The sequence below is a fragment of the Gracilinanus agilis genome, chromosome 5 (assembly GCF_016433145.1).
Source record: "Gracilinanus agilis isolate LMUSP501 chromosome 5, AgileGrace, whole genome shotgun sequence".
Classification (NCBI taxonomy): domain Eukaryota; kingdom Metazoa; phylum Chordata; class Mammalia; order Didelphimorphia; family Didelphidae; genus Gracilinanus; species Gracilinanus agilis.
Genome location: NC_058134.1, coordinates 110,091,956 through 110,119,237, shown reverse-complemented (window position 1 = coordinate 110,119,237; position 27,282 = coordinate 110,091,956). Strand labels below are relative to the sequence as shown.

Here is a 27,282-nt window from a genome sequence, read left to right as displayed (position 1 = left end):
ATACTTGGGAATTTTAATGTAACAATATATATATATATATATATATATATATATATATATACAAAGAATCCAAGCACAGTACTAAGAGCAGGGAATACAAAAGGAGACAAAAGACCAGCCCTACCTTTAAGGAGCTAACAATCTAATGGCTTTAATTTATTAACTAAATTTAACTTCTTCAATTATTTAAAATGTGGTTCTGGGGGCAGCTTGGTAGCTCAGTGGATTGAGAGCCAGGCCTAGAGACAGGAGATCCTGGGTTCAAATCTGGCCTCAGACACTTCCCAGCTGTGTGACCCTGGGCAAGTCACTTGACCCCCATTGCCTAGCTCTTACCACTCTTATGCCTTGGAGTCTCGAAGACGGAAGGTGAGGGTTTAAAAATAAATAAATAAAATAAAATAAAATGTGATTCTGAGAAAGTGTCCATAGTCTGACAAAAGGGTCCATGACTCACACACACATACACACACACACACACACACACACACACACACACACACACACACACANGAGAAAGTGTACACACACACACACACACACACACACACACACACACACACACACACAAAATTAAGAGTCCCTGACCCTTTGGTGCTCTCTCCATGCTCACTTTTTAAGTTCTTTTGGGGCAAGAACTGTTTTTCCTTTTGTCTTTTCATTCCCAGGACTTAGCTGTAGTGCCTTACAGGTCCTAATGTCAATACTTAAAGTTTAAGGAATTGAATTAAAGATGAAATGACTGAGGGGGCAGGCAGGTGGCTAGTGGATTCAGAGCCAGGCCTAGAGATGGGAGGCCCTGGGTTCAAATCTGGATTCAGATACTTCCTAGCTGTGTGACCTTAGGCGAGTTATTAAACTCCCATTGTCTAGCCCATACCTTTTTTTTTTCTTTTTTCTGTCTTAGAACCAATACATAATATTGATTCTAAGACAGAAGGTAAAGATTTGGAAAATAAAACAAAATAAAATAAAATGACTTGCCCAAAGTCACATGAAATTGAAGCCAGAACTTAAAATAAGACTTCTAGTTGAGGGCTTATTTCACTCCATCTGGCTGTCCCCCTACTAATCCACAAAATATAATAACTCCAAGTATTTTTTTTAGCCTTTTCCTTCTGTCTTAGAATTGATAGTACGTATTAAGTATTAGTTCAGATTTGAATTCAAGTCCTCCTGACTCCAGACCTGACTCTACCCACTGAATCACCTAGATATCCCCAAGTGTTTAGCCTTCACAATTAAAAGGGAAAGCTAACATTATTCCTTGCCTGAAGATAACCCACCGGACTGAAAAGCTCCTACCAACCCTACCTTCCCAACATCACAGGACAAGTTGACGAGCAGTTTCGGGTCTATTAGCCTAATTCCCCTTCCATAGTACCGGTAGCTAATGTTGCTTTCCGAAAGGAACAAACTGATGCAGGCTGAATGGGAGAGACCAGCTCTGAAGAATAACTTGTCAAAAGTAAGAACTTACTGGACCCATTTCACCCACTTATACCAACCCCCAATCTGTGCTCACTTCTTCTTGGATCCAGACCCACTTGTCAATCCACTCTGGTCCCGAGCTAGTAAATCCAAGGAAATGGCAGCCATTGTCCAAATGATAGGAGTTAAAAGCCAAGCTAAGGAGACATTTGCCCAGCTGGTGTCCAGCTTCAAAGGAGGCTCTCTCAATCAATCTTTTCTAAATGGGGTAATGCACTCCACAAAGGATTTATTTTCTGTGATCACTGTTGCACACTGCAACAAGGTTGGAATCAGAGCCAACACTGATCACCCCATTAGCCCTCACTCATGTATCTTGAGCCTCATTTACAACAAGCCCTTAGATCATTCCCCTGTCTCTGCCCAGGCACAGTACTAATTTGTGGATCATTGATGGGCTTTAGCCCTGACATTTATAATAAACTCATCTTGCAGAAAAGATAGACTGTCTTGGCTTTACTCAGAACCCTTTTGCTTGTCCCTTTTGACCAGATGTCAGGGTTGGAGACCAAGCCAATTGCTGACAGCATCCTATTTTTGAGGAACAAGAGATGGGAAGAGGTCAGAAGTACGCTGACTCCTGCTTTTAGTCCTAAAAAGCTGGATGAGGTAAGACATGGAGAATGGAGCAGCATCTGCTGCCATGAGGAACAGATCTCTTCTGCCCAAAGCTTAATGGAAAAGTGTGCCCCTCTCTCATCACTGCATCAAGTGGCATGGCCTTTTGAGGGGTCCAGCCCCAGGGCTTTCAGAATGAATGACTGGGCATGTGTGCACACACACACACACACACACACACACTACACAGAGGGATTTGGTATTCATCATGGTCAAATCTGTGTCGAAAGAGAAGAGATATCATTGTTCTTTTTCTTTAAACCCTTACCTTCTGCCTTAGAATCACTACTAAGTATCTGTTCCAAGGTAGGATAATAATTAAGTGACTTGCCCAGGGTCATATAGCTAGGAAGTTTCTGAAGCCAAATTTGAACCCGGGTCCTCTCATCTACAAGCCTGGTGCTCTATCTACTGAGTCACCTAGCTGCCCCAAGATATCATTGTGCTTGACCAGTGATTCCCAAAGTGGGTGCCATTGCCCCCTGGTGGGTGCTGCAGCAATCCAGGGGGGTGCGGTGATGGCCACAGGTGCATTTTTCTTTCCTATTAATTGCTATTAAAATTTAAAAAAATTAATTTCCAGGAAGCGCTAAGTAATATTTTTTTCTGGAAAGGGGGCGGTAGGCCAAAAAAGTTTGGGAACCGCTGTTCTTGGTCTTCATTCTCTCAGGTGCACCCAGGCCAGAAGTTGGAGGATCTGGGCAACCAGAAGCTGCTGAACCATGATACCTTGCTTGGCACATAGCAGTTCTGCTTGTAGATCCATTCAATGATTTACAACCATCAAAAATGTCTATGCTGTACATAAGGCCTCATATGCTGCATATGTGTGTATGTCTGTATGTATATACACACCCACATTTATATGGGGGCAGGGAGGGAAGGAGAGAGAGAGAGACAGAGAGATAAAGACAAACAGAGAGAGGGGGAGAAAGAGAGACAGAGACAGAGACAGAGACAGAGACAGAGACAGAGACAGAGACAGAGACAGAGAGTATGTGTTCCAAAAGTCTTGGTGCAGTTTTAAACTTTAGTAGCTTAAAATTTCACTGAGACTTTTGAGATGTCTTCTACATAGCTAGTAGAGTGCTTAATGTTGCCAAAGTGCCTTATAAAATTATCTCATTTTAACAACCTTGTGATATAGCTGCTATAATTACCCCTATTTTTATAGATGAGGAAACAGGGTAAGGGACTTGCCCAGGGTCAGAAAGCTAGCAAATATCTGAAACTGGATCTGAACCCAGCTCCAGCACTTTGATCACTGCTCTACCTAGATTATGTGTGTATGTGTAGATACATTCATAGATTCTCATGTAAAAGGCATTTTTATTCATATAGTGAAAAGAGAGCTAGTTTCCCAGGCCAGAAGACCCAGGTTCAAGTTCTTCCTTTTCTATACACACTATCTTTGTAACCCTAGACAAGCTCCTTGTTTAGCTTTTTTAAATGCTTATTTATTTTCAAACCCTCACCTTCCATGTTAGAATCAATACTGGGTATCGGTTCCAAGGCAGAAGAGCAGTAAGGGCTAGACAATGGAGGTTAAATGACTTGCCCAGGGTCACACAGCTAGGAGGTGTCTTAGGCTAAATTTGAACCCCTGATCTCTCACCTCTAAACCTGTACTTAGTTAACTTTTGAGTGATCTAAGCAACTCAAAAATTGTATGTTTTAAAACTGTTTCCCATATGCATTGGTAAAGGAAATTTATTCATCGGAATTCCCTAAACTAATGAAATCACAGGTCCAAATCCACCCACTCATATTCTCTCAACATGTATGTGTATCAACATATGTGTATACATATATAGGAATAAAAGTAGGGAGCGGAGAGAATCATTAGGATATCATTGATTCATACATGTATATGTACACCCATGTATATGTGTGTATTGTGTATATTATATAACTAGAATAACTTAAAACTACATGAAGACTTTTGGGTTATCAGACATACATGTACACAAGGACACACATGTGCATTCTTATAGTCACCTACAGTGTCTATATTCCTCTATGAGGACATATATGTGTGTCTGCATGTATTTGAGTACATACGTGTGTCTACATATTCTGTGTCTGTCTATGTTAGTCAAGAGCAGATGTGATCCAATCCGGTGCCAGTCTCAGGAACCTCAATGTAAGAAAGGTCAGATAGAAATTTTTACAATTAATTTCAAGGTTGAAACTCATTATGGTAGCAATGAAGATCCACCATTTCTCGAAATACTGACTTTCCGTCCATATGTTTCCTGTGACACGGTTCAGCTCGTGAAAGCGAATGTCTGAAAGAAGAAGAGGCCGATGTCTCTCCTCTCCTGTCCCATGTAAACTCCTCAAGGGCAGGAGCTATGGGCAGCCAAGAGGAAGCGGGAGATTTTTTAGCATTGCTTCTTGCACGTAGTGAAAAATGAATAAATGCCATTTGAGTAGATTCGGCTGGATTGCATTGGACGTGGTCATCGTTCCCACCAGGCGTTGGCCAACTTGGAGAACACAGAGCTTCCTTTTGAATCACTGAATTCTGCAAACGCATTTCTTGGTTTGTGTTTTTAAACTGCCTTGCATGACTTGGATTGGGGCACATTCCCAGAATTACAGGTGTCCACACGGTGTGGCTTGGCCTTTCCGTTTTCCTAGTTGAGCTCTTCAGATTAAAGCATCGAATGTTCTCAAAGCGGAGCACCATTTTCCAAGAACATCACTGCCAGAAGCTTTCTCCAGGCTATGCCAGCCTTCAGCAGTCTATTTTTAATATTTAGTTTTATTTCTCAATCCTTCAGACTAATAAAAATGAAAGTCATTATAACCAAGTGTGGTCGGGGTAATAAATACTTCAGAGTCCAAAAATACATTGTCTCTGCCTGACCAGACGCCCATTTTCTAGAAGTGTCCCTGCATTTATCTACCAGCAAGAGACCATTATCCTGTGACAAAGTTGTATTCCACTGACACCCAATCTCCTAATTAAAATCAGTATAATGATGGACTGTTTAAGCTCTAGTTAAAAATCTTCCTTTTCCATTTGCATTTAAAAGGAAATACACTCCTTCCTGGGTTGGGGGTGTGATGGACCCAGGTCTAGGTTATAATTTGGTTTCTCACTGGCAAAAGCTTTTGTGCTCTGCCTGGCCACTGGTGAGAGCAGCAAATCTATCTAAAGGTACCCAGCTGCTGGGGGGTTGCTTAGCAACACCAGCTGTCACCACCTTCTCATGGTGAATGCTCATTGGTCACAATGCCTGACAGGCACTGCTGAATCATCAGAATGATAGTACGCACCTTTGGTTCAACATGTTGATGGCCACAGTGGTGACTGACCTGACAGCAAATTTTGCATAGACATTTGGATTCAAAACAAAGCAAAACAAACCCCAAAAGCCACCCCTTCAGTGCTTCTTCAAGGGTTTAGTTTCTATTTTCGCAAACAAGTCATATTTAAAAATAAAGAGAAAAAGGAAAAGAAAATCCTTAATTCTGACTTGTACAGAGCATCCATCTTCTTCTGGCTTCATATTTTTTCAAAGGGGAGCCATAAGAACAGTAGACTAGAAGTTAGATCTGGGTTCATGTCTTGCCTCTGCTATTTATGAGCCATGTGACCTACAGTAGTTCTCTTAACCTCAGTCTCCCCTTTCGGTAGCTGACTTTAAAGCAATATGGTTAATATCATATGAGATCAAGTATAGTAAAGCACTTTGTAGGTTAAAGAAACAGTGGGAAAAGAAGATAACGAATCCATCATTTATTATATTCTTTTCAAATTAGTCAAGAATGATGTGCCTACTTTTCTAGGCACTAGGTTTGGCTTTGGGGAAACAAAGACAAAAATAAAACAGCCCCTGAACTTAAGGAGCTTGTATTCTATGAGAAGTGTAGTCCATGACCACATAAACATGATGTTATTTATCTCTGTGACACTCAAAAGGATGAAATATGAAAGCATCTGTTAATAACTGTGAGAGTAATGCAACCAGAGAGACCATCTAGAATCTAGATTCTTTACTTCAGGGGTCTGCAAGCTAAAGCCTCTGGGTCAAATCTAGCCCACACTAAGAATGCCATTCTGAGTTCATGGACATACAAAATAAGCAGTGGACCAGTCAATTTTGTCAACATGAAGAAGGCGGTTTTCCCAATCATTCAACAAGTAGCACAACTTCCTCAGAACCAAGTAGGTACCCCATCCCTAGATTTTGAGGAGACATCTAATTATGCAGTGGGAACTAGCTATTGGGGGGGGGGGGGACCTAGAGAGGAGGATTCTGGAAGCCCATTATATCAAATATTTACATGTCATTAAAAGGCAACCAGAAAAACAAACAAAAAAGGAGATCTGTGCTCTAGTGGATAAATGCTCAGCCTTGGAATGAGTTGGTTCAAATCCCACCTCAGACACTTAGTAACTGTGGGACCCTGAATATTTCTGTGCCTCAGCTTCAGCATCCATGAAATGGGGATGATAACTGTTTCCCTGCCTACCTCTGGTTCTGAGTTCTGGTGAAGATCAAAAGAGACAATAAATGTGAAAGGATTTTGAAAAGAATGCGACACTCTACACATGCAAGTTGCAATTATCTTGTGAGTTTTTTGTTTGGAGTGATATCCTCTAGGCCACTTTGTTTCTTTAAAGTCAGTGTAGATTTCAAAATTAATATTCAATAACTATGTATTATATTTTATAAATTTTTATTAATAATAAACTAAGATAAAAAAGCGAACTAAAAAGGTACTAACCCAGCCTGCTCGTCAGAGCAAAAGAGAGAAAGGGAGGAAGTTACAGCAAACTATATACAAACATGATGACGCAAATGTGGACAAAGGGAAAAGCATTCTGGGTGATACAGAAAGGAAGTTTGGGTAATGTAGTTTTAGGGATTCAAGATATTTCTAACTATACATCAGAGATTCTAATAGGATCTGAGGGGCTTCAACACTTAGATGGAACCATCTCTACAGCCCTTTCTTGCCCTAGGCTAATTGTTTTGTGGCCCATGAGCCCAAAACAACTGTAGGAGTGAATGAGGTATGTAACTTGAAATCTTTACTGCTAAAAAGGGTTTGAGAGATTATCTAAAACTAATGTCCTCATTTTATGGCTGAGGAAGTTGTGCCAAAGGGATATCCTTTATTTGCTTTAGAGGTAAATTAAGAAGGCGGGATAACCAACTGAAGTCAGAGGTTATGGGTTCAAATGGTACCTCTGCCACTACCTGTGTGACTTTATTCACCTCGGTCTCCTCATTTGTAAAGTTAGGGGGTTGCCTTAGATAATTTGTGAGGTTCCTTTCAGTCCTAGATATATGATCCTTGTTAAAAAAAAATAAAGTAAATAATCTGAGTAAGTGGGTGTGAGGAAGGATAAAGGGGGTATAGGATGTTTATAAGGTGATTTGGGGAGGAATGAATTACATCCTGTGAACTGAGTGCTGGGCTGTATTGTTTTTCCTTTTTTTTTTCCCAACTGGAGTAATATTTTATAAGATTTCAAAGAGACAATGTAGCTAATGAATTTTGAGGGGCTCCAAGCATTTCTATGTGATACAACAATAGAAATAGTATTGCTCTGGAAGGAGAGGACCTGGGTTTGAATTTCACCTCTGATGCTTCCTGGGTGATAGGAGAGAAGACAGCCTCCCCAGGTTTCAGTTTCTTCATCTATAAAATGAGGGAGTTTAACTAGGGTTCATCTGAGAGCCCCTGCGGCTCTATACACACGATCCTATGTAAATTATGACTCTACTACCCTTACCACTCTTCCACCTATAAGTCAATACACAGAAGTAAAGGGTTTAAAATTAAAAACAAAAAAAAAACAAAAAAAAATTATGACTCTATAATTGCTTATGATCCCAAAGAAGAAAATCAGAGAAGAAGAAGGCATCTGATGAAATCAGTGTGATTGCAAATCAAACTCTCGGATTTTGAAAAGCCACATTCAAAAGATGGAAGGACAAGGACTTCACTACTGATGAATACAAAAGGGTGGCATGAACCTGTAAGACCAATGGCAGGAAGGCTAATGCCTGATATGAACTATGCCTCATGGAGGGTGGGGGGAATGAGGAATAAAATGAAAACCTTTTGCGAAGTTATATTTGGAACAGTTACAAGCTAGAGCTTGCACTTAGCCATACCCCAGCAAAACCCTCTAGGCAGATAGGCTAGACTTGGTTGTGGATAACCAAAAGGCCTCAAACCCAAGAGACAGAGTGTCTTAAAGACTATCCCTGGCTGAATGGGAGGATGAAAACAATTTACTCCAATGGGCATGAAGGTGGCTGATGCAGTTACTGCGGAGCACTTTGAGTTTGATCAGACATTGAAGATGCCAAGATCGTTCCCTGCATCCTGGTCCATCTCCAGTCATGTTGACTTTTGTCTTGCCACTGGACTTCTGTGATTCTGGAAGAGAGAGAATCAACTCTGACAACTGTGCTCAACTCTGCCTCATTAAATCCAATTCACGTGCAAGTCAGGACATCGCCCCATGATATCAGTGGCCCTCTTTGAAAAAGAAAACTGAACCACGAACATTTGGAGCAAGCGCAAAGTGGAAGGAAGGAATCTGTTTTTTGAAGACTAAGTCCAGCCTCAGTGACCAGATAGTAAGATGGCATCTAGTTCTTTAAGTGAGCTCCTGTCTTCAAGCCTAGTCACTACACATGGTGGTTCTGAAAGAAATGGCAAATGTGACCTTGGCATCATTGTTATCGGTCTTTGAGAAACCAGGAGAAGTACCAGAACACTACAGATGATGACTACTATCCCAGTTTTTGAAAAGAAGACAAAAGCGTGTTCTGAGAACTACAGCCTCAGAAGCAATGGGGTACAGGGGAACAAGCACTGAATTGTTTGGGTTAGTGAGTCTTTAGATAAAAATGGAACAATCATCAAGAACATGGATGGGTTTGTTAAGAACAAGTTGTGCCAAATTATCTTCATTTCCTTTTTCGTTGGGGCTTTTTCTCTACTTTGTTATATTGGAGTTTCAAAAAAAATCATTTGACATAGTCTTTCATGATATGAGATGGTGCAATGTAGATGGAATTATTGTACAGTTAAGTAGATTCACATCTGCTTGGGCAGCTGTATCCAAATGATGGCAATTAATATCTCTATGTCAACCAGAAGGAGGTCAGTAGTGGAATGCCAAAGATCTTGCAATGGAAAAGGTAGATAGGAAGCTCCAGCATAAAATTTTACAAGAAAAGGTTGTCCAAGAGGGATGAAAACTTTCAAGAATGAAATTCTAATAACACACAAACTATTCTGATTTAAAAAAAAAAAAAGGAAAAAGGGAGCTCTCTAAAGAACATGATGTGGATGCACAAGGAACTCATCATTAAGAATAAATATTCCTCAGGGGCAGCTGGGTGGCTCAGTAAATTGAGAGCCAGACCCAGAGACGGGAGGTCATGAGTTCAAATATGACCTCAGACACTTCCCAGCTTTGTGACCCTGGGCAAGTCACTTAACCCCCATTGCCTAACCCTAACCACTCTTCTGTCTTAGAACCAATATCCAGTATTGATTCTAAAATGGAAGTTAAGGGCTTCAATAAATAAATAAATTTTCCTCAGGGGCAGCTGGGTGGCTCAGTGGATTGAGAGCCAGGTCTAGAGATCTCAGACACTTCCTAGCTGTATGACCTTGGGCAAGTCACATAACTCCCATTGCCTAGCCCTTACCACTCTCCTGCCTTGGAAGTAATACTTCATATGGATTCTAAGGCAGAAGGTAAGAGTTTAAAAAAAATATATATATACTCCTCATTTGATTATAAGCTCCCTCAGGGCAGGGACTCTCTTCCCTCTTTTTGTGTCTCCAGCACTTATCACAGAACCTGATACACAGTAGTGTTTAATAAATGCTTATTGATTAAGTTAGTCACCTACTATGTGCCAAGCACTGGATTGTGTTGGCAATGCAAAGACAAAAGAAAAACTCATCCTCACCCTCAAGAAGCTCATGTTCTAATGTGGAATACAACACTTACAGGTTAATTTTTTAAAAAATTTTTTTAATTCAAGTTCCTCTAAGTGACGACCACTCTTTTCTCTCTACTTTTCCCCCTAACCAACATAAGTTACTCAGCCGACACCTATCAGCACAGGATAAGTTAGCATAGCCAAGACATTCATCACTTGGAGGCCAAACATCTAGAGTGATGAGCCTCTCCAAATTTGGTGGGTTCTAATACACCAAATCCCTTGATGTGGTCCTTTAGAAATCCTTGCCTTTTATTAATACCTGCTAGGGCAAGCCCTTCATTGCCAGAGGCTTTTTGAATCAAGGACCACCCCCCACCCTGCCCCAATCTAGCCCCACATCTATCACTGCAATGATGATCCATCAAAGAGAACTTCAGAGGAGGAATATTTTTTACACTGATTTAAATAGACTTGGATGAAGACATAAAAAGCACGCCTATCAAGTCTACAGATGACAGAAATCAGGGAGGATGACAGGCTCAATATGTAAAATTATACTGACAGACTGGAATACTAAAATCAACAGGATTTCATTTAACAACTATGATGTAAATTCATGTGCTTAATTAAAAAAAAAACAATTCCACTTATACAGACTGGGGAAGACCTTGCTTGATTGTAATTGGCACATTTATATTCCAACATTTATTGGGTGCCTAGTACAGCATTGGTGAAGCATTGGCACCCGTGCCTAGCCAACACTTGGGGAGCTGCTCCATTCCCCCTCTTCCCAGTGCTTGAGGACAATTTTTCATGCCCTGCCTCTCTGTCCTGCTACCCAAAGTGAATACTTCCTCCTTCCTCTCTCTCAGGTATTGGGTGGAGGGGAGCTCACTGACAGCTTGAATTTGCCCTCTGGCCACTAGAACTCAAAACCATTCACCAAAGCTGGCCTAGTACTTCTGTATAGGGCACAATGAATAAGAAGGTCCATACAATAAGACCAATAATACCAGCTGCCAAACATTTCACCCATTAATGAAAGAGAATGTATATGTGTGCCAATAATCATGACACAAGGCAGAATGTGATCAGTTCATAACAGAGGTACAAAATAATATGAGACCTTAGATTATTATTATTATTTTAAATTAGATATTAGATTGAGTTTTTACAAATATTTTATGGTAAAGATAATGGCCATGTCCCAGGCCAAAAAATTCAATAAAGTCCAAAGAGAGCAGTGGTCTGTTATACATATGAGGTATGGATAAGGAAGACATCAGTTTTGAATGGAAAGAAAGGCTTTGTGAAGTTGTCACTTGATTTCGAGATGAAGGATTGACAAATGGACAGGATCTCAACAGGTAGAGATGAAGAAGGTTCCTCAAGAGAAATGAATTGGCATGAACAGATTTCTTGGTCAGGTTGGACTACAGACTCTCTACAGTTCATTCCAATCCAGAGATTCCTTATTGTTTACAAGAAAAGGTTGTCTAAGAGGGATGGAAACTTCCAGGAATGAAATTCTAATAACACAAAAATAAACCATTCTGATGAATTTTTAAAAAAAGAAAAAAGAAAGGAAAAAGAAAAAGGGAGTTCTCTAAAGAGCATGATGTGAATGATTTTGATTATATTAAACTAAAAAGCTTTTGTACAAACAAAAACAACATAGCCAAAATCAGAAGGGAAACAACAAATTGGGAAAAAATATAACAAAAAACTCTGACAGGGGTCTAATTACTCAAATATACAAGGAGTTAAATCAATTGTATAAAAAATCAAGCCATTCCCCAATTGATAAATGGGCAAGGGACATGAATAGGCAATTTTCAGATAAAGAAGTCAAAGCTATCAATAAGCACATGAGAAAGTGTTCTAAATCTCTAATAGTTAGAGAAATGTAAATCAAAACAACTCTGAGGTATCACCTCACACCTAGCAGATTGGCTAAAATGATAGAAGGGGAGAGTAATGAATGTTGGAGGGGATGTGGCAAAATTGGGACATTAATACATTGCTGGTGGAGTTGTGAACTGATCCAGCCATTCTGGCTGGCAATTTGGAACTATGCTCAAAGGGCTATAAAAGAGTGACTGCCCTTTGATCCAGCCATACCATTGTTGGGTTTATACCCCAAAGAGATCATAGATAAAAGACTTGTATGAAAATATTTATAGCTGCGCTTTTTGTGGTGGCAAAAAACTGGAAAATGAGGGTATGCCCTTCAACTGGGGAATGGCTGAACAAATTGTGGTATATGCTGGTGATGGAATACTATTGTGCTCAAAGGAATAATAAACTGGAGGAATTCCAGGTGAACTGGAAAGACCTCCAGGAACTGATGCAGAGTGAAAGGAGCAGAGCCAGAAGAACATTGTATACAGAGACTGATATACTATGGTAAAATCAAATGTAATGGGCTCCTGTACCAGCAGCACTGCAATGACACAGGACAGCTCTGAGGGATTTATGGTAAAGAACGGTACCCACATTCAGAGGAAGAACTGCAGGAGTGGAAACACAGAAGAAAAGCAACTGCTTGAACACATGGGTTGAGACGGACAATGATGGGGGATGCAGACTTGAAACTACCACACCAATGTAACTATCAACAATTTGATCAATGACGCATGTTAAAACCAGTGGAAATGCGCATTGGCTATGGGGGGGGGGAAGCGAGGGGGGTGAAGGGGAAAGTAAGAGCATGAACCATGTAACCATGTTAACTTTTCTAAAAAATAAATATTATTAAATGCTAATAAATAAATAAACAAATAAACACATGAACAAATAAATAAATGAATGAGTAAAATAATAAAATAAAACTTAAAAAAAAGAGCATGATGTGGATACATAGGGAACTCATCATTAAGAATATAAATTCCTCATTAGATTATAAGCTCCTTGAGGACAGGGACTCTCTTTTGCCTATTTTTGTGTCCCTAAGGTGGAAAAAAATCAAAGATGATTTTTAGATTAGGAACTCTACTGACTATCTGGGTAGGTGGTCATGCCTTTAATAAAAACTGAGTATTCTATAGGTGGAACAGGTTTTTTGAAAAAATGATGAGTTCATGGGGAGCAGCTAGGAGGCTTAGTGGATTGAGAGCCAGGCCTAGAGATAGGAGGTTGTGGGTTCAAATCTGGCCTCAGACACATTCTAGCAGGGTGACCCTGGGCAAGCCATTTACCTTCCATTGCCTACTCCTTATTTTCCTTCTGCCTTGGAACCAATGCACAGTATTGATTCTAAAAAGGAAGATAAGATGTTTGGTTTTTTTTAAAAGGATGAGTTCAGTTTGGGCATGTTGTGTTTGAGGTGGGGTTGTGGGATAGGGAAGGGGAAAGAGAATTAGTGTTCTATTTCTGGTCAGTCAGAGATGTCAGTCTTAAATTTGAGAGAGACATCGGAGCTAGAAATATAAGGTTGAAAGTCATAAACACACTGCTGATAATTGAAGCCATGGGAAGGGTAAAAGTTTAGAGCAGGAGTTCTTAACCTTTTTTTTTTTTTTTGTAATGGACTCCTTTGGAAGAATCATGTTTTTAACTGCATAAAATAAAATACATGGAATTACAAAGGAAACAAATTAGTGAAAATAAACAAAGTTAGTGAAAATAAAAACGTAAACTTTTCTTTTCCCCCATCCAAGTTCATGAACCATCTGAAATTTGCCCACAGATAGATTAGGGGTATGTGGATCCCCAGGTTAAAAACCTTTGCTCTAGAGAGAAGAGGTGCAAGGGCAGAGTGTAGGGAAACACCCACATTTGGAAAAGGGGAAGAGAAAGGAAAGTCAAGAAAAGGGACAGATAGGGAGGGATCAAAGAGGCAAAGAATAAAAGGAACGGGACAGAGTCATGGAAGCTAAGGAAGTGGGAAAAAAATTTTAATTAAAAAAAAAAAAAGAGGAGATGGCTGAAGAGATACCAGTGGAAGATAAATACCAACCTAATTTTGCAAGTAACTCTGGAGAGAATCATTTTAACTGGGTGGTAAAGGCAAGATACCAGATTACCATGAAGTGAGGCAATAGGTATAGCTGACCCTTTAGAAGTCTGACAGCAAGAGATGAAAAAAAATGAAAGAAAAGGAGTCTGTGTGAGCAATATTTGGTGTTTTCAATTGGTCATGAACTGAAATCGAAGTCATTCATTAGACTCCAGTATCCAGTTCACAGAAAGCAAGAGTTCCTTTGAGTTTTAGTGACCAAGTCACACTGCTTCCACACCACAGGCATGGTCTGAATAAACCGACATGGCTAAAAAATTCACCTCCTTTCAGCAACGTCCAAACACAAAGGGCAGGGGAGAAGAGTCATCAGAATTGGGTTCTGGCTCCAAGGCTCAATAAATCCAGGCTAAGGGCTCTAAGAGAGTCAGGTGGCATCTGCCTATTACCGCCCTGCGAGCTTTGGAGGCAGACTAACAGTTAGAGCTGCCCAGCAATGATAGAAGCTGCTTCTTGAAACCGGGAGCTCTCTATCATTGGAAATATCCAAGCAAAGGTTGGATGAGCATCCACCAGAGATTCCTTGGAGGGGGTCTCTGAATTGGAGAGGAGCTTTGAGCAGACAGCCGATTGATCTCCATGGTCCTTTCAAACTCGGAGATTCTAGAATATAGTCAGATAAGACAAACGTGAGCCTTTGGGACCAGGGCAGATTTTAGAGATAAAGATCATAGTCTGTGATTTGTGCAGTCTATAACTGGAATCGACTGTTTGCTAAACCTGGTACAGGTTCCAAATAAAACATCTAGTGAATTTCCATAATTACTGAACAGGATTTTTATCTGTTTTATTGGCCATCATGAAGCAGACGAGGTGGTTGTATGGATAGCCCATTGAGTCAGCCCATCAGTATGTACATATCATGGACCAGATTTGCAGATGAACAATAGACTGGACCCAGAATCAAGTAGAAAAAGCAAGGGACTGCATTGGGTTTCATATAGGAAATTTGTTTCCAGCAATTCTAAGCTTCTAAAGCCTATCTTTTGTTTGTCTTTCCACTATTTTTTTTCTTCTTTCCACTAATTTAGAGGCTTGTGGTATGTTGGATATATGATGGCATGAACAGTGCTCGCAGGAACAAACATACCAACTCACACACATGCACATGCACACGTACACACATAACCATTTAGTCTGCAAAGAGCTAACTTCCTTCTAAATATTCTTTCATTGCGTTCAAAGACAATCTAATTGATATTGTCTACAATTTCTCAGAAATTATAAAAAATTTAAATACTCTCTCTAATCAGATTAGCACTACCCTGGGATAAACCCAGAAAATTTCTTCTCCATTCATTGGGCTCATTTCCCATCTCTCAAACTCAAACGTAGATGTATAGGATTAGACAAAATACATCATTGATGGGCACGTAATTTAGCAGTGTTGAGTAATAAATAAAAATAAACATTTAAACAAAATATAGGCTGCTATGAGATGCGCAGCCAGAATCATCTTTGTGTTCAGAGAAATCGGGAGAAAGGATGAGGGACGAGATTTCGTTCTTACCAGTCGTCAGTTGCTTATTTGGTCTGGTCTTTTCATGGCCTGTTTGCCTTCTCTCCTTTCACCCACTAGCCAAGCATTTATCTGTCTGTGTCTCGCTCTCACCTTTCTGCCTTCTTTGTCTGTTACCCAAAAAGTTCAAAGTCTCTTCTTCAGAAACTCTGAAGCTACAAGATAAACGGAGCTCTCCTGAAAACCTTTTCAGGACGTCCATTAAAAAACTAAGCCCAAGGATTCTCTATCCTCCTAGGAAAGTCTTCCAAAGTGTCTGTGATCCCAGTAAAGGTACAACCTGAGTATCCAAAGTCTCTGTGATCTTATGTGTAAATAACCCTGGGCTACATTCATATTCTCCTGGCAATGCTAGACAGCTACAAATCATGATCACAGCATGATCTCTGAAGAACCAAAATTGAAGGTGACCCAAAGGGCAAACAAAGACTCACAATGGGTGTAAATAGGCCATGGTATATTGCCAAAAAAGAACTTGAAGATGAGAAGTGGCATAAAAGATGCTATTCTGACATGCGTGACCAGATAAGGAAATGGATGGAGCAAGATCTAGAGATAAAAATAGGCTGACAGCCTGAGTGTCACAGTGGTGTCCATTAAATATTAAAAGAACTGGAAGAAAGACTACAGTACACTGGGTAGATTTATGGAAGGTTTACGGAATAACCATCACCAGAATCACATAGGAGGAAAAAACACTGATGAATCAATCAACAAGTATATACCAACTGTGTTAATGGCACTCTACTAGGCACTTGGAAACTGGCATTTTTCCTAATGAGTTATGATCTGCTTTGCAGTAGTAGGAAGAAAACTCACGGCATGAGATAGTGAACTCATCGATAAAATGAGATACTATCTATAAAGCATTTAGCACATTTAGCATCACCTGGCACATAGTAGGAGTGTAATAAATGCTTGTTCCCTTCTCTCTCCCCTTTCCACCATTATTTCCACCATATTGTACAGTACTTTCCCCAAACTCTTCCTTCTTTCTACTTTTTATATGATTCTATGGGATTTGTGTACGTTAAAGTAGAAACTGGCAGCTGGTATAGAGTTCATAAGCTTTCTTTAATACCTTCAATACTTTTTCTATCTCTTTGGAGATAGAATTCTCCCATTCTTCCATTCTCCCATTCTCCCAGGTGTAATCTCGGGTTCATCCTTTGCTCCCTCCTCACTCTTCCTCATCTCACCATATCAAGTTTTTTCCATTCTCTCTCTACACTATCATTTGAATGTGGCCCCCTTTTCTCTCCACTCACATAGCTGCTGACCTTGTTGAAGCCTTTATCACCGCTCACCTAGATTATTCTGCAAACTGCCTATTGTTTCTCTTCTTCCTACCCCTCTCCAAACCACACTCCAAGCCAGAACTGTCACATACACTCCAGAGGTAGCATACAGTATAGCCCATAACATTCCCAAGAATAGTCCAGATTGGATTAGAATATAATTAGGAAATATTTTAACAAGTAAAAATATATACAAAACATAAATAATGTTAATGCGTTCCCAAGAGCAGCCCAAAACAGATTAAAATATAATTGAGAAATATTTGCCAAAGTAAATAAAATACAACAGTGCATAGATAATGTCAACAAGTGGCTTTCTACGTCAATATGTTCCTGCTGGGATCCTGAGGTACAGTTCAGTAGCACCCATTTATATCTGAGTTGATACCACCACTGACAAAACTCTGGGCATGGGTTACATCAAGTTAAGACTCTGCTCAAAAATCTCCATTGAAAATGGTGTGCTGGGAAATGTTTAACAACTAGCTCTCTGGGAGTAAAAATATGTGATCACATCACACTTTTTAGTTTGTTGTTGGTGTTCTTAATTGTTTCAGCTGTAACTCCATTTGGGGTTTCTTTGGCAAAATACTGGAATGACTTGCCGTTTCCTTCTCCAGCTCACTTTAAGATGAGGAAGCTGAGAAAAAAAAGGCGGGTTTTAAATGACTTGCCCAGGGTCACCCAACTAGTAAGTATTTGAGGTCACATTTGAATTCAGGTCTCCCTGACTCCAGGCCCTGCCCACTCTCCACTGTACCACCTAGTTGCCCTATTTTTTAATTTAATCTGCATTTTTAACATTTTCTCTACCACCTTGTCAAGTCTAAGAAATGAACAGAACAATAAATCAAGACTAGATTTGGAGCCTTCGACAGTTTTCAAGGTGTGGCTCTAAGACATTAGAATGAACTGGCTCTGGGAAACCCTTGTCATTGGCAACCTTCCTTGCCTCTAAGATAAAATACCAATTTCTCAGCCTTACCCTCCACTGTCTTGTTTCTACCTGTTCCACTTTCCCACCCTCATTTCACACTATTTCCCCTCCCCAAGCTCTATGTTCCATCGAAACTGGATGATTAATTGTCCCTGAAACTCGTCATTCCATCTCCAACCCTGTGCATTTGCACAGGTGTATCTTTAGGTCCAGAATTCATTACCTCCTTGACTCTGCCTCTCAAAATCTTTTGTCTTCTTCTCAGGGCTCAACTCAGGTGCCCCCTCCTCCAAAAAGACTCTCCTGATCACCTTAGTGGGGGTACTCTCTCTTTCCTCTAGCTAACTTGTATTTACTTATCTTGTACATTTTACATGTATACATACACTCACATGCATGCACACACACATGCATCCTCTTCTTACTTTCCTCCAGGATAATAAGATTCCTTGAGGCAAGAACCTAGTTAATTTTTTTAATCTGGTACCTTTATAAACACTATATATGTATATATATGTATACATATACATACACATACATACATACATATATGTAAATAAATGTTTGGGGGCAGCTAGGTGGTTCAGTGGATAGAGAATCAGTTCTGGAGATACCAGGTCCTGGGTTCAAATAGGAACATCAACAATTCCTAGCTATGTGACCCTAGGCAAGTCATTTAATCCCATTTACCTAGCTCTTATCTCTCTTATTCTAAGACAGAAGGTAAGGATTAAAAAAATATAAATGAATGTTTGCTAAATTTAGATACAAATCAAGTATGGATTTTAGATGTTCTATTGTATTTTCACTGCATGAAAAATGACTTCCATTACTTCAGTCTCGGAGTTAGCTCGTCTTTACCCTCTCAGTCACCCCTACATATTGAATCATTTCCCAAGCCTTGAAATCCTACCTCAGGACTAATAATAACAACATTTATATGGTGATTTCAGGTTTATAAAGAGATATGAGACATATTATCTCATTTTATCCTTATAGCAACTCTGTGAGGGAGGTGGTATTATTCTGATTTTACAAATGAGGAAATGGAGGCTGAGAAAAGTTAAGTGACCTGCCCCTGAGACAGGGAGAAAACAAGCATTTATTAGCCACTATGATATTCCAGGCACTGTATTAAGTACTTTACAGATATCTCATTTTATGCTCATATGGAAGGTAGCTATTATTATGATTCTCATTTTAGAGTTGAAGAAATTGAGAGGGGGCAGCTGGGTGGCTCAGTGGATTGAGAGCCAGGTCTAGAGATGTGAGGTCCTAGGTTCAAATCTGACCTCAGACACTTCCTAGCTGTGTGACCTTGGGCAAGTCACATAGCTCCCTTTGCCTAGCCCAGTGATGGGCAAACTTTTTTTTAAAGGAGAAAGGAGAAGAAAAGAGAGGAATTGAGGCAGACAGCTATTAAGTGACTAACCCAGGGCCACATAGTAAGTGTATGAGACCAGATTTGAAATCAAGTCTTCCTAACTCAGACCCCTGAGTCCAAGTCTAGACCTCTACTAATATCAGCTAGCTGCCTCAGCATGCCTTCTATCCATCCCCTTCCCTCCACTCACAAAGACTTACCTGGATTATTGCAGCAGCTTCTTAACATATGACATTTACAGCTCTTGATGATGGGGCTCTTGACAACTGTTCACCTTTCCAGGCTTGTGTCTTGTAATTTCCCTTCCAGCCAAACTGGCTGATTCACTCTTTCTCATGTACACTATTCCATCTTCTGTCTCGCAAGGACTCCTTCCTCCCCTCTGTCTCCTAGACTCTAAAGGTGGTCTCCTACCCGAGATCATTGCTGAATCCACTCAGTTGCTAGTTCTCCCTCTCTCCCTCCCCTGCCCCAAATTACTTTGCTTCTGCTTAGTATCAATTTTCCATTTATTTATGTGTATACATATCACTTTATTCTGAAAGAATGGAGGCTTCTTCAGGGAGGAACTGTCCATTTTTATCTCTCTATCCCCAGCACTTAGTACACCTTTTCAGCTTTCTTTTGTGTGTTGTCTTCTCCCTTTGGATTATAAGCACCTTGAGGGCAAGCACTATCTTTCATATTTGTATTCCGAGTGTATAGCACAGTACCTGGTACATAGTAGGCACTTAACAAATGTTTATTGACTATATTTTTTAGTTAGTTTATTGTAGTCTATTTTGTGTAGTTTATTGACTATATAACAGACACTCAATCAATGCTTTTTAAATTTAATTAATCTTCCTGACTCTAGACCATTTCCTTACCAATCTATCCTCTACACAACCCCCAAATGAATATTCCTAAAGCACAGACTGAATATGTGGGTCCCTGACTCAAAAATCTCTATTAGCTCCTTATTGCCCCCAGGATAAAATACAAAATCCTCAGCCGGGAATTGAAAGGTCTTTACATTATGATTCCCAGTTATCTTTCCGGTCTTATTTCCTATCACTCCTCCTCCTTGCTCATTTTCTGTTCCAATCAAATAGGTTTCCTTGCTTTTCCCACACATGACATCCCATCTCCCATCTCTGGACTTTGGCACAGGCACATTTTCTCATGTAGTTTGGATAGAAAATAGCCCAAGATTTAGAGGTTCTCGAAATCATCATTGTCATTTGATCTTATTTCTATTATTACTATAATTATGCATAATTTGATGACATGTTATTGTTTATACTATCACATATTGTCATTATATTTTACTATTATTATATAACCTCTTTGAGAACAGAACTGTTCATTTTTGTCTTTGTATCCCCAGACCCTAGCACAATACATTTGGCCCTTAATAAATATTTATTGAATTTTTTGCATACTTCAAAGAGTCATAGGTATAAGTGGCCCCTCCACCAAGGCAGATCGCAGTTATCCCATGCTTTTGTTTTGTCTTACTCTTTAAAGTCTGGATCTCCACATCTTGCCCAGGTTAGAAGTTCAAGGGTTATTACTCATGGCCTAATTCTACTACAGATTGTCACTGAAGCTTTGACCTACTTGGTTTCTGACCTGGGTCAGGTTTTCCCTTCTTAGGCAACCTGATGGCCCATTGCTCCCAAGAGCTCACCATATCAATGCCAAACTTAATGTGGGCATGTGACTGGCAGAGCCCATTGCAGCTTAGAACTGCAGAGCTGAATAAATTTGCCATTCTTCATTTCCCTGGTAACTGGGACTATAGGTGTGCACCACCACAACCAGCTACCACCTGCTAGGTTTCACAGGGTTTCATGAATTACTGTAGCCAGAAAAAGAAGTCCTCCCCTGATTGCCAACTTTTCATTAAGGAGCCTATCTGCATGCACTGAGTTAAATTGATCGGAGGATGTGGTGCCCATTATGGCCCAATACCATCCTTGAATCCTTTCCATATTGGTAGAATCTGTCCAAGCTTGCACTCCATTGTCCTGGCCTTAGAGAGTCTAGAACCATGTTGGTGAATCTATGGAATGTGTGCCAGAGGGGGGCTGCTCCCTTCCCCCTCTCCACTGCACCTGAGGACATTTTTTTCACATCACCCACTCCTCTGCCCAGCAACCCAAGGGGAGCACTTGCTTCCTCCCTCCCCTATCTAGGGTAAGGAGGTGGTTCACATGCAGCATGAGGGTGCAATTTAGGCACTCAGTCTCTAAAAGGTTCACCATCACTAGTCTAAAAGAAAAGAGAGAAAAGAGGATCAAAAGGAAAGGGTCAAAGAGAAGAAGAAAGGAGAAAATGGAAGGAAGAGAGGGAGACAAATCCTTATCCTAAGGAGGTCTTGTATTGGGCCTTTGCTGAAAGAATTTTGCTTGGCAATTACATACTTGAAAATAACAGGCAATGTGGGGAGCCCTATAGACCTCTTCATTCATAGCTAATTTAAGTCCATTCACTATACAGAGTGCTTAATTATACTTGATTTTCTTCTTTTCCAGGTGATTCCCTTAATCAGCCAAGCCTGTGATCTTCTATTGACTCACTTGAAGCCTTATGCAGAGTCTGGGGAAGCTTTTGATATCCAGAGGTAAGGTCAGTCTAGGGGGGATAAGAAATCACATTTCTCCAAATGAATTGCCACTTCTTGTAACTGTGCATAATTGCTGGACAATTACCTTCTGACCAGAAAAGCACAGAAGTTCACAAAGAGCCATGATAAACGACTAAATGGATGGCTGGGTTGACTTCCGAGGAAACAAGCGACCAACTCGGAATGTGGAGCTTGTCTAAACAAAATAGGGGGAGGGGGCAGGAGGGCAGGAGCACGACTGCCCACTTGGGCAGAAAGTCTCGACTGGACGGGGCTTGGGATGCGGAGTCCCTTTAGCTGTCTAGAACAGAACCTGGAACCAGAAGAAAGTGAAGGGAGCCTCAAAGCTGGAAGTAGCAGCTATCACAAACCCCCTACAATTTACTCCACAGGAGATTTGTAGAGTTACCCTTAGGCCATCCAATTAAAGTTAGTGATTTAACAACCTTACTTTCTGGTTTCCCCTGGCAACCCTAAATTTCAGTGTAGAGTAGATTAGAAGTAGCACCATTGAGAAGTGACAGATGCCAGGGAGGGAAGAGCCGAAAGTATCTCAATTCTCTATTTCTGTCTCTCTAACACCCTGCAGCCCTTTCATGAAAGGGGACAGAATAGTCAAAGTCCAGCTGTCCAGGGGCCATCTAGTGTGAAGGTAAACACCTGGGCGCCGATCTCAAATAGAAATGGGGGTCACCCAGACAGCACAGAAGGTTATCTCTGCAGAGTCCGCCATATCAACGGAGAAAAGCACATGTTTCCATTATCTAGGTTCCGTTGTATTTTTCTTTATTTTGCTAAGAACATCCAATTACATTTTAGCCTGGTTCAGTCACTCTCTGGAGTATTGCAGGCTGCTTGATATCCCTGCTTGTCGGCAGCATCACTGTGTCCCAGCCTCGAATAAAGAATGTTCATAATGATGCCCCTACAGAAAATTGTCTTCAAAGGCCAGCATCTTAGCACTGCAATGGACTTTAGACATTGCCTGGTGCTCAAGACTCAGCTTAAATGCTACTTTCTACAAGAGGCCTTTTCCAGTCCTCCCAGGACCACCCAAAATGAGATGCAGCCTGTAAAGCGCTTTGAAAGTGCTATATAAATGCTAGTTATTATTTTTATTATTATTAAATTTCTTGTACATGGGGCAGCAAAGTGGTGCAATATACTGGACTAGGAATTAGAGAGACTTATCTTCATGAGTTCGAATCTGACCTTGGACAATTACTAGCCGTGTGACCCTGGGCAAGTCACTTAATCCTGTTCGCCTCAGTTTCCTCATCTGTAAAATGAATTGGGGAAGGAAATGGCAAAGCAGTCTAGCATCCTTGCCAAGAAAACCCCAAAAAGGGTCATGGAAAGTCTGAAATGACTCAACAACAAAAACAACAATCTCGTACATACCTATTTATGTACATCTCTTCCCCACTAGAGTATAAACTCCCAGAAACAGGGCCTTTTGGGGGGCATTCCTTTATACCTCCAATGCTTAGCACAGTTTTTGGCACATGACAAGTTCTTAATAAATGCTTCATGGGGCAGCTAGTTAGAGAAGTGAACAGAGAGAGCCAGGTCTGGAGTCGGGAGGTCCTGGGTTCAAATCTAGTCTTAGACACCTCCTAGCCGTGTGACCCTGGGCAAGTCACTTATCCCTCCCACACTTTGCCTAGCTCTTGCTGCCCTACTGACTTAGAACTGGTACTAAAACAGAAGGTAAAGGTATTCCATAAAAATAAATAAATATCGAGCAGAAGCAAAAGTCCTTTCCTACAAAATGGAATTCACATTCTAGATATTATTTACTGAGGCCAAAACGGTGACATATTTTAGAAGGATTTGGTCAAAAATAGTCCAAAGGAAAAATTCACAGCAATGAAGTGAACGCCTCTTAAAGCTTCAGTTGTCTGGAAAGTTCGCTTATGTGGAACACCTCATTTCCCCAAGAGGATGCCATATAAATGAAGTGTTATTTGACTCTAAATACCTGACAGAGGAAACACCGAGGGTGCACCTATCGGGGAGCACTGAATCAAGCCTTTTCATCAAGAAAGGCATAAACTGAGCACAGGTGTTTTCAGACATTTTGCCACCAGACCAGATCCTCCTGATTGCTTATGCAGAGCTCATTAGTGGAGATGGCCGGGGGGAAACAATTTTAAGTGGTCAATTGAGTGGTAGAATCCAGACAGAACCCAAGGACTGATATTTTCTGCAGGACTCTCTGGGAAGGAAAGCCCCCCCACCCCAACTTCTATTTATTTCTAAGCCACAGTGCATTTTCCATAATATTATCCATATGTTCTTGGGGCTTTTTCCAGAGGCCGGCAAGTACTCCAGCATGGAGACATGCCTTTTCTTGCTGCTTTTTCCCCTGGCTCTTACAAGTGTTAAAGTCATTGTGAAGGGGGGAAATGATGAGTTTGGCAGCTCCTCTCTGAGTCCAGGGGTTTACACGGCATTAACACCCCCTCTGTAGACTGTGGAGGTTGGGAGTTGGCTAGTGTGGAGGTTGGGAGTTGGCTAGCGTGGAGGCAGGTCGGTCTGTGAAGGTCTCATTTCCCTGCCTGTTACCCTCTGTAGGAGCTACGGCTGTTACACTCTGGACGTGGTTGCCAGCGTGGCCTTTGGATTCCAAGTGGACTCTCAGAAGACCCCGGAGGATCCTTTTGTGAAGCACTGCAGACGTTTCTTTCAATTCTCCATTCCTAAATTTGTTCTCATTTTAATTTGTAAGTATTAATTTGAAGAGGGAAGATGAGCTCGCCAAAATGGCACAGGAAGGGCACTGCCGTGCTTAGCCACAGGGCTCTTTTCAGGGTGGCTGGCTTCTAAGCCTCTTCCTATATCTCTCAGGAACATACAAAGTATAGGTGACTGGGCAAACTCCCTGCCAAACACCTGTGGTGGACAACTAGGAATGTTAAATTCAGAAAAGAAGACAGTGAATCTGTCTTCATACTTTTTTTAAATTTTTTTCTTCATATTTTTTTTTAATTTTAAATTTAAACTTAATTTAATTTAAATGAAAATCTTAAACCTCTTACATTTTATCTTAGAATCAATACTGTGTATTGGTTCTAAGGCAGAAGAATGGTGAGAGCTGGGCAATAGGGGTTAAGTGACTTGCCCAGGGTCACACAGCTAGGACGCATCAGAGGCCAGTTTTGAACCCAGAACTTTTCATTTCAGCGTGGCTCTCTATCCACTGAGCCACCTAGCTGCCCCCTTATGTTCATATTTTTAAAAGAGGGATTAGACTTGTTCTGCTTGGGCCCAGGGGACAGAATTTAGCATCAGAGAGGTTGAGTTTTGATGCAAGGACAAACTTCCTAATAGGGGTATCCAGAAATGGAATGGGCTTCTCAAGACACTTCTAGCCAAAGCTGGGTGATCCCTCATTGAGGCATATTGTAGAAGGGATTCTCATCCAGTCAGCCAGCAAATATTTATTAAGTGCTTATGATGTGCCAGCTCTGTGCTAAGGATAGAAGGAAAGGCAAAAATAGGTTTCCTGGCCTCAAGGAGTTCACAGTCTAATAGAGAAGACAACATGTGAATAACTACATACATATGGAGTAAATGGAAGGTTAGATGACTCTGTTGTCCTGTGAGAGTTCTTTGGGTAGGGTTAGACTTTCTTCAAACCTGTCTAATCACTCAAATAGCTATATCTTTCCCAATAGGTTCGTATTAGTGGGCAGACTACGTGGAACAGTGACGAGAGCATTAGACTTGGAATTAAGTCATTTCAGTCCTGTCTGACTCTTTATAAACCCATTTGGGATTTTCTTGCCAAAGATGATGAAATAGTTTGCCATTTCCTTCTCCAGCTTATTTATAGATGAGGAAACTGAGGCAAGCAGGGTTAAGTGACTTGCCCAGGGTCACACAGCAATAAGTGTCTGAGGCTAGCTTTGACTTCCTGACTATTCACTATGCCACCTACCTGCTCTGGAATCAAGAAGACCTGATTTTAAAACCTCAGACACTTAACAGTTATATGACCACAGGTAAGTCACTTAACCTCTGTCTGCCTCAGTTTCAACATCTGTGAAACAGGGATAATAATAGCACCCTCTCAGAATTCTTGTGAGGATTAAATGAAGGAATATTTGTAAAGTGCTTCAAAAATAAACCTTTGAGGGCTATATAAATACCAGCTATTATTACTGTTATTATTAACGATCTTCTACGCTTCTAGCTTTGGATTAAAATGTGAGAATCCTGAGGTGTAAATAGTGACAGAATCTTAGATACTCAGTGTTGGAAGGGACTCCAAAGACCTTCTAGTCCCACTTCATTCTGGACAAGAATTGAATTTACAGCAGACTTTTTTTTCCTTCAGGGATTATATCCTTTGATAATATTTATTTTTTCCCCAGTTGCATGTAAAAACAATTTTTCACATTCTTTTTTTTTTAATTTTGAGTCTCCAAGTCCCTCCTTGCCTCTCTTAACCCTTCTCATCTTCCCTGAAATGGTAAGCAATCTGATATAGATTTTACATGGCCAATCATGTCAAACTTTTTTCCTCATTAGTCCCTTTATGGAAGAAAACTCAAACAAAAACAAAAACAAAAATAGTGAAGGAAGTGAAATATAGTTTGCTTTTGGTTCTCTCTGATCTCATTCCTTGGGAGTCCCTTCACTGTCTCCCAGCAAATCTTTTTATTGTTCCCTGCCCACATATTCTGCCCTCTGCATTCTTTGTGCTTATGAACCTTGGATAGCTTATCCCCTCTTTGGACCTAAGGCATAGGTTACTTTCTCTGCAAAACTGGTCCTAGAAAGCCTAGAAGAAGCCCTGGAAGAACCCTTAAAATTCAGTTAGCCTAACAGCCATCCCCTTTTTACAAATAAGGAAAGCAAAACTCTAATTGGCAAAAATAATATTCCTGGGACAGCTGGGGAGCTCAGTGGATTGAGAACCAGGTCTAGAGACAGGTGGTCCTGGGTTCGAATCTGACCTTACATACTTCCAAGCTGTGTAGCCCTGGGCAAGTCACTTAACCCCCATTGCCTAGTCCTTACCATTCTTCTGTCTTGGAGCCAATACACAGTATTGGTTCTAAGACAGAAGGTAAGGGTTTTAGAAAAATAATGATAATAATATCCCCAAGATCACATTGCCAGTAACATGACTAGACTAGTCTAGGACTAGAACTTCAGTCTTCTGACTCCCAGTCTGTGGTTTTTTTCCCCCCCTCATGAACCTATTTCAATCTTTCCAGAATCTGGGATTTCCTCAGTATGGATTCTCCAACTGATCCCACTCTCACCTCTTGGACTTAGTAGGTGGGGTCTGATGACTAAAAAAAGCCCATCGTCATGTGGCTAACCTGGTGACAAGCCCCTCTGAACTTACCTGCTAGTGAGTCCTTGGACGACAGGCATAAAGGCCATTGGGGAGCCAACTCTTGAAGCCTCTACAGCTTGGTAGGGCACCTGAGAGCTTGGGCTGCCCCAGGACAG

General features: G+C 40.7%; 1 protein-coding gene across 1 annotated transcript in view; it reads left to right on the top strand.

Annotated features, from left to right (window-relative positions):
* TBXAS1 (thromboxane A synthase 1) overlaps positions 1–27,282 on the top strand; it is a 250,491-nt gene that overhangs the window by 104,661 nt on the left and 118,548 nt on the right. The window contains exons 5-7 of the mRNA XM_044678622.1: positions 1,984–2,100; positions 21,722–21,810; positions 24,391–24,539. Coding sequence (XP_044534557.1) covers positions 1,984–2,100; positions 21,722–21,810; positions 24,391–24,539 — 355 coding nt within the window. The remainder of the gene's footprint in view (positions 1–1,983; positions 2,101–21,721; positions 21,811–24,390; positions 24,540–27,282) is intronic.